Here is an 8,537-nt window from a genome sequence, read left to right as displayed (position 1 = left end):
GTCTTTTAAAGCCTGAGGCTCTTTTCGTTTCTGAACTTAACAGCTGATCATCCTAACGTTCTCTGCTGGGTAGTTGAATTGTCTCTTGTCAGCCTTTTTATTTGAGAGTATTAAATGTCAGCTGGCTGGCTAATTGAGAAATTGAAACTGTTTTTAATGAATTGGGCAAAGCCCACTGGAATTGCCTGACAAGATAGTTGTGCATTTTTCAGTGCACGTATTTGGAATCAGTTTGTTAATTCTGAAAGCAAGTCTTTTTATTAATATAAGAACTGAAGACGCTGCAGTCATGGCTTCCTTTTAAACCAATAAGTTATATATATAAAAAAAGTAGCTGTGATTTGTAGAGCTCCTATTTGAGTAAAACTGAAAGCATGGAGACAGTTCAGTTGCAGCTTCAAAACATAATGTGCATTAGAGTGTAATTTTTTCTCTTTCTGTCCTTACTGAGTTCTGCCAGTGTCATAAGAAAGTGTTTGGCTAGTCTTACGCAGCATGTTGGGTTTGAAGGAAGACATGGCAACAAGCCAAGAAAGTGAAAATTAGTAAACAAGTATTGACATTTTTATACATTAAGCTACCCTGCAGGGTTATGTGTTCACTAAATTTTAAACCATTGTTTTAAAAGTAGAGGAATGGAAAATGAAAATAGCATTAGCTCTTCTGATTCTTCATTGAAGGATGTTATTATCGTATCCCCGTACATTCTAGCTGCTATGGTAACCAGTTAACTTACTGACAATCAGCAGATAAAGTTTAGACATCGTTATGTACATGAAGTACATTTTAAAAAGAACTATGTAAAGTCTTCCATGTACATTTTCCACAGCATTAAGGGTTGTACGTTCTTTTGAAACTTAGATCAGCTGCATCCAAAAAGTATTAAATAAAACTTTTGATACAGGTCATTTGCAGCATGTATACAAATTAGTTTAGATAAATCATGCATTGTCCTACAAACTAGTTATTTCTGGCTTATTGTAATATAGCTCCTGAATTTTTTCCAGCAGCATAATAAAATGGCTAATCAGGTGAATGGTAATGCGGTACAGTTAAAAGAAGAGGAAGAACCAATGGATACTTCCAGTGTAACTCACACAGAACACTACAAGACACTGATAGAGGCAGGCCTCCCACAGAAGGTGGCAGAGAGACTTGATGAAATATTTCAGACAGGTATAATATGCATTTCTTGTTTCTGACTGGTTATGAAAGTGAGGGCATACCATTTTCAAATTTTTATAGATTAAGGTTTAAAAATTCATTGTTTTTGATCTGTGTAGCTCTGAATGTTTTGCTACTTTGACTTCCCTAAAGGCAAATTGGGTTTGACATTGACTAATTACTTGACACATCCTTAGTGTTGTATGTGATATCTTAGTTGCTTTAGGGCACAGAGCACTAGTTTCTTAGATGTTGTCAAATAAAGATGTGTGTTTGAGCATACTAAACTGTACATTATTTTTTTTCTTCAATCCGAATCATCATTTTGCTTTTACTTTTCTACTGTCAACTCCTCACAGTGGTTCTTAAACACTCAAAGGCTGGATAGGTGACTTAGGGAAGCAACTAACTTGTCTTGCCTGGGACTACATTTGAATTGAGTCTGCCTGTGGATTTTTTGTTCTCTCTAGTTCTGAGTGGACAGTTTAATCCATGTTGGTTATTACACTGAAATGTTCAGTTTGACACTAACTGCTTTTTCAACAAAGTTGAGGACTAAGCTATCTAGCAAATCGAGTAATACCTTGCTGGTAGCAAGTGGTCTCTGCAACTTCTAGAGAGGTTTCTTTATATGCAAAGGTTTTTCTATTTTGTTTTTGTAACCCCCTTATTATTTTGTCCTATCAACAGAGACTTCCTTTTCCTCTTTAGAGTGTGTTCTGTGAACAGATTTACAAGAAGCGGTAGAAATGCTCTATGCGCTGATCTTGAAAGCCTTGGTGGCAAGATGACAGTTTTTGTTGAAAAGAGTCAAAATTCCACTGATCAGGTGAAGGCAGTTCAAAAACAATACCTTCCCAATCTTCAGTATGATACTCTGGCTCACGTGGATGATGTCATTTGGAAGTCATTCACAGTGAGGTTTCATCAAGCCTTTACCAGCTTTTATTGGCTTTAGACATGCACTTTCTAACTCTGGGTCACGATTCACGATGATGTGCACTTGATGGTTTGAGATAAGGTGTAAGTGCCTGGGCAGAGGAACTTGTGGGGCTCTAACACTTGTTGCAGTTAGGTTGTGTTGTGAGTTCTCAAGGGATTTAAAAGCTTTTCAGCCCAGAACCTGACTACCTAGTATAATTCCACGGCAAGAGTAACCTGAAAACATTTATTCACAACTTCCTTAATGCCACTGAAGATGTTCGCATTGTGCAGGCGTTTGTCAGTGAAGCAAACTACTTTTGACACCCGAGCTAAATTTGGGGTTGAACTTTGGGATTTTTAATCTGCTGAGGTCTTATATGAAAGATACAGGTGCCTTCCAATATGCAGGATCACTTCTGAAATGTAGTCCTTGGGCTTGGCACTACTGTGCATTTTTTAAATCACATAGCAGTTAAATAATCTGTGTATTTTGGAGATCACGCTGCTGCAAAGTGTGTGGAGTTCTTGGTATATGACCTAAGTTTCACTGTGTAGTTTAAAAACTGAAAAATCTTAGTCTGCACTCCTCACGCTCCATAGCTTATGCAAGTGCATTACAAAAGGAAAGAAAGAACTTCTAAAGATCCTTAAACAGAAAAAGTGCTTCAGAACTGGTCCAATGTTTCTTGGGGGAGTCTGTACCTGTAAAATTAACATTAGCCTTTTCGGGTACATAGCAGGGCTTGAAATAATACCTTTTTGAATTCTGGCTCTTGAACTGGATAGAGCAACAAAATAAGTAAAAAAAGAAAAAAAAATGTTTTGGACTTCTAGGAAGTCCACTGATTTTTGCTTTTTGAAGTTGGAGAAAAGAGTGAACAAACCATTCTACTTCCTAATACTATGTGGGTAGAGCTTCAGAAGTATTTGATCGTCAGTTAGGTAGCTCCTTTTTCACGTACAATAGGATACCTGTAATGTTCACATGTCAGCTTACTCTAGAAAGCTCCACTCAAGAGAAGGAAGTGTGAAACCTAAAATGAAAGACAAACAAAATCCAAATTATTAGAAGTGAGCCAGAGTTCACTGTTTCAAAGCCTGGTGTGTAATACTGCTTTTATGCAGCAGATTGGATTCCTAAATGTTAGAAAACTGTTACACATGGGGTATAATCTTGCACGTCAGTTAGTGCTTAGGTATATACATTTTAATTTAACTTTTTTCATTGTTGTACTCATGTTCTTTCATATACTTGTGTAGGACTATGTAATTATATTAAATGTATAATTCTGTTGCTATGGAATGTAACTTTTTTACTTTAAAAGCAAACTGCATAGTTCTTAGTTTGTATGAAATTCAGTAGAAATCTGTAACTTTTTTATCTTTAACTTTTAGGGTTGGTAGCTTATGTCGATCTTGATGAAAGAGCAATTGATGCTCTTAGGGAATTTAATGAAGAAGGAGCCCTCTCTGTATTACAGCAGTTTAAAGAAAGTGACCTGTCGCATGTACAGGTAAGGTGAGAGCTCCAGGAGTGTGAGCACATAAGTATAAATAGTGTTCTGGCACTGTTGGCAGGAGTGTTGTAACTTAGAAATTCATTGATGTTGCTATATTCTAACATTTCAAACCCAAATCACAAGGCTGTTAAAAATTGGCTTAAACGTGTAGGTATTTGAGTGCAAAGCAAAAGGTCCCAGCTAATAAAAATGAGCGTGATGTTGAGAAAATAAGGTAAAAATACTGGCTGGAATGTGATGATTTTTTCAGTCTGTTGAGTTTGCTCAATTAATTGTTATATTTTTCTATAGGATTCTTTTGACATTTTGTTTATTGCATTGGCTTGATATAGTGACCCCACAGTATGGAGCGTAAGATTCGGTGGATTCCCAGGGCTTTTCATACGCACAATTGAATTATTTTGTAAATTGTATCTACAGAACAAAAGTGCATTTTTATGTGGAGTTATGAAGACCTACAGGCAAAGAGAGAAACAAGGCAGCAAAGTACAGGAATCAACGAAAGGACCAGATGAAGCAAAGATTAAGGTAACATTTAGAAAATACCAATTATGCTATACTACTTGATATATTACCTGTATGGAGACTGAAGTAATTTTGGATGTACTTAAAAAACTTCAATACAACCTGGCTAAGTATATTCACACTTGGCTTTAAAGAAATGTATGAATGATATTCAAAAGAGAGACTGCGTGTTTGAAGTGCAGATCTTCCTGATTACACAATTGCCAAAATGCATGAACTTGATGTTATGTAAAGTCTATGAAAACCCTGATATCTATTTAAGAAGTGTCTTAGTTGTCCTTTTATATTAAAGCTTTTATGCACTCATAAAACTACTTTGAGACTGATTGAACATTTCAGCAAGGTATTAGTATATTAAGAAACTCTTCTGTTGTGCAAAAACCTAAGTACAGAGTGGGTGAAAAGAATTGCTTGGTGTTCTGGAGTTCTTGGGGAAATATATTCCATATAAAATGGAAAATAAGTGAAAGAAAAATGAGTTATTTCCAGTGACCTTGTAGTGTAAAACAAATGTTGCTGTTTGTGGTGGTGGTTTTTTAAAACCTGAAAATAACAGGGGTTTTTTGTAGGTTCTGTCTGTCCATATATACCTTGTTATCAAATGTGGCAGGAGCAGATAAGGAAATACTTATCTTGGGACACCTTTTTATTCTTCATGTTTTAACCCACCATCCTCCCTCACATAACTAATGTGACAAATTTTTTTCAGGCTTTGCTAGAGAGGACTGGGTACACTTTGGATGTAACTACAGGACAGAGGAAATATGGAGGCCCTCCTCCAGATACTGTATATTCTGGTGTTCAGCCTGGTATTGGAACAGAGGTTAGTATATACAGACTAATCTGTTACTTTGTATGTGCAAACTGATAAAGAAATACTTTAAAATAAACTATATTACAGGCATTGTAGAGGAAAGCATTCTATGTTTGTGTGTCTTAATCTTACTCCTTACTATTCTGCAAAAGATGGGATAATAGGTCGAGACGGGGGAAAGCAGGGGGAATATGTAAAATTTCTTCAAATGTAAAATAGATCATTAAGTTGCCAGACTTCATGGTCTACCCTAAAGCGTATGGTCCATCACTTAAAAAGTGACCAGTGTACGTATTAGCTGTATAAATATGTAGAAGTCTGTCTCAAAGGTACTTGACTGTTTACAACATAAATGTAATTTAAGTGACCGTAGCAAGGTTTATTTCATGCAATGTGCTGAAAGTGAAAAAGACTTGGGTATTGTATAAAGATACTTACAAAGTTCTGAGGAGAAAACTGAGATTAGTATGTGTTTCAGTCTGTATGAAAACATCCTTGATGCTTGCATGGACTTGATAGTGAAACTACCACACTTATAGAGTCCATGTAGCTTGTTTCCTTCGGTACGTTTTTGCATTTCTGCATTCAGAAAAGTGGCTTAGAAGTTGTTTACCAACTCAGTGATGTTGCCAGGGTGATTATGTGATGGTCTAAGTGTTATTTAATTGCACCATGCTTCATTGACATTAAGAAACATTTCTTTACAGAGAGAGTGGTCTAACACTGGAACAGGCTTCCTAGGAAGGTGGTCGATGCCCCAAGCCTGTCAGTGTTTTAAGAGCCGTTTGGACAATGCCTTTAATAATATGGTTTAACTTTTGATCAGCCCTGTAGTGGTCAGGCATTTGGCCTAGATGATTCTTTTAGGTCCCTTCCAACTGAACTATTCTATTAATGACTGAAAACACTTGACTGATCTTAAGTATTTTGTCCTCTCTCTCTTCAGGAAGTCACAGGAAAGCCGTAAAGTTGGCTGTGCTTTAATATTATTAAGAGTATGTTTTTATACTTTTGCGTTTCCTGAAGCTTGCTAGAACAGGTAACTTGTTGAAACTCCCTTAAGATAAGAATATGAATGCTTCTCCCATGAATTAGTATTAGAGGCTGTAGCAGAATGCAGCCAACTAGTTATAGAAATCATACCTCTGTCAAATTCATTTATTGCTGGCATTTTGTACGATTTAAAGACTGGTTACTGCTTTAGATGTGCTGTTTGGTTTGACTGGCTGAGATGCTGAACGCCTTGCTGAAACTGGTGTATGCTTTACTAAATTTAGTCTTTAGCTCTTGCTGTTGAGCTCTGAGGCATAGTCATCAACAATTTAAACATGATGGTAGACTAGGCAAGAACGTGTTTGAACAGAAGTGATTGGAGATCATTGTGGTGCTTTTTTTTCCCCAGAATGTGAGGGGTAGTTTGTTTTTTGGTTTGGTTTTGGGTGTTGGGGTGTGGGTTGTTTTGCTTTTCTTGGTTGGCTTTTTTTCCCTCCTTAAGCTTTTGAGAATCGTTTCTCTTTTGTCCTCAATGGTTCTGGTTTTATTGGAGTGTAAGTGCCTCTTCTGTAATATTGTGAGTGAAAATATGAAAAAACACAAGATGTATCCTTTCGAATTGTGGCAAGGAATCTTTTTGTGTTTGAAACTTACTTAAATAATACTTGAGCTCTCATAGTGTGTGCCAGCTCAGATATGTTGGTGCCAGAACTATCACTGATGTCAGTAGTGGCAAACCTCTCGTTTTGAAGGATACCCAAGTACTGTTACTAATTTTAAGAAGATAGGTAGACCTTTATTTTTCCCCCCCAAGATGCATCAGATCTTTCTACTGTAAATATTGGTACACCAACTAATTTGTCTTTTTAAAGCATGAAGTGGAATTCATTACCTGTTAACTGTAGCTTTAACTCTCTTTCAATATGTACTTGAACATTGTACAGTAAAACTAAAGTATTGATAGTCTTAATGGATGTTCAGCATGTTGAACATTCACAAATTGTCACAATGAACATTTTGCTGAAAGGATTATGTGAGTGAAGCTGTTCAATGTATCTTTTTCAAGTGGGTGGGCTTTAAGAGCAGCTGGAACTTTTTGGAATGTGATTCTGTAATAAAGACAAAGTAGTTACAGCTGTGCAGAAGCTTGGAGAAAATAATTGTAATAGGATTTTATATTAAACTTGAGTATTTGTTTTGTTTAAGGAGTTGCTGCTCCAAGTAAAGCATTTTGCTTATATGGGGTCACACAATGTTGATACTTGGAGACGTTTATGGATGAGAATGGATGCAATTATTTGGGTGTTTCTTTCTCTCCTTACACTGGCTTTGTCATTTGCATCTGGAAACACTGATAACTGCTTATCCTCAAGGGGCTTGTACAGTGCTCCTTTGTTTTGCTTAAAATTTCTAAGATCTTTTTTCTCTGCTTTTTCTTACCTCCTGTTACACCAGCTGTTCTACTTAAAGATGATTGGAAAGGTTTTAAACATTCCGTGCCCAAAGGACTAGCCAGTAAGCACATCCGGGAAATTCAAGGTTGTGATTGAACTCGTGCGTCTTGCTAGCAAGCTATGAGCAAACTTCAGTTTGGTTACAAAAATGCTTGAGCTGTGTATTTCCTTGCTTATCTATTCTGCAAGGTTTTGGTCCTTAGTGGGCTGTTTTGTAGTTTATTCTAAACACTTTGAATGCTTCAATCACAATGTTGTGACTAGTCTCTGGTATAGGAGTTCTTTCGGAGATTCTTCTATAAACCATTAGATTTAAAAAATGGTCCAGTTCTTGAATGTCTTTAATCTTATAGATTATTTTTGCATCCTTTGAGATGCCTACACTTTTATGTATACCATCAAGAAGATGCTTAGAAGTGTCACAGTAAGAATGATTTCTAAACAGAATATTCATATTCCATGAAGAAAAAGAAAATCCTTGTCAGAGAGAAATAATTAGGATGGGTGCTTGAACTGAAAGATAGTAACTGATGATTTGCATAGCTTATCAAGGTCTGCTTAGGTATGCTTGCTTTATGCTAATTGTAGTTTATCATTTTACTAAAGTATATGCAACCAAGGTTGAAAAAAAGAAATTTTTTGTATTCTTAAATTCCCTTTTTTACACAAAATTAAGTTGTCTTATTGTGGCTTAAAATAAGCCAGTTTAGCAACATTGGAGGATGCATAGACAGTAGTAATTTCTACATAGCAATTTCAGTAACTTTTGAAACTAAGTGCAGACAAGACAAGGAAAGAAAATGTCATAAATATTTCATTAAATTCAGTCACAGCAGGGAGGAGTTTGTTTACGTGTATAAGGAACAAAAGGAATTTTAGGCATAAGTCTACTACTAGTCAGGGATGATGAAGCTTTCATGGAAACAAGACAAGCATTTAGTGTTTCAGTTGGATAATGCCAGATGGTAAATCCAACATAGTGTCTGTAGTGTTTGCATCTGTGGGTAATACCTAATGAGGTTGAGCTGCGATTGCTAAACAGATTGAAATATGTATTTTTTCACTCCTGATCTTGATTCTGCTGACAGATGAGCTTTTAGTTATTAAATTCAGGGAAACTGAAGGATCATTTTTTTATTATTA

General features: G+C 36.1%; 1 protein-coding gene across 4 annotated transcripts in view; it reads left to right on the top strand.

Moving 5' to 3' along the window:
* Positions 1–1,009: 1,009 nt before the first annotated feature.
* The window catches only part of HNRNPR (heterogeneous nuclear ribonucleoprotein R), a 19,390-nt gene continuing 11,862 nt past the window's right edge, over positions 1,010–8,537 (top strand). For 2 of the 4 annotated variants that reach the window (XM_010293303.1, XM_010293301.1), the window contains exons 1-4: positions 1,014–1,176; positions 3,484–3,602; positions 4,029–4,136; positions 4,843–4,956. In XM_010293303.1, coding sequence (XP_010291605.1) covers positions 1,020–1,176; positions 3,484–3,602; positions 4,029–4,136; positions 4,843–4,956 — 498 coding nt within the window. In that variant the 5' untranslated portion in view covers positions 1,014–1,019. Of the gene's footprint in view, positions 1,177–3,483; positions 3,603–4,028; positions 4,137–4,842; positions 4,957–8,537 lie in introns of all 4 variants that reach the window. The other 2 variants (XM_010293302.1, XM_010293304.1) reach the window with 2 other exon arrangements.

Source organism: Phaethon lepturus, unplaced genomic scaffold (genome assembly GCF_000687285.1).
Source record: "Phaethon lepturus isolate BGI_N335 unplaced genomic scaffold, ASM68728v1 scaffold49078, whole genome shotgun sequence".
NCBI classification, from domain to species: domain Eukaryota; kingdom Metazoa; phylum Chordata; class Aves; order Phaethontiformes; family Phaethontidae; genus Phaethon; species Phaethon lepturus.
The sequence above is the reverse complement of the archived record's forward strand: the minus strand, read 5'-3'. Positions and strand labels throughout refer to the sequence as shown.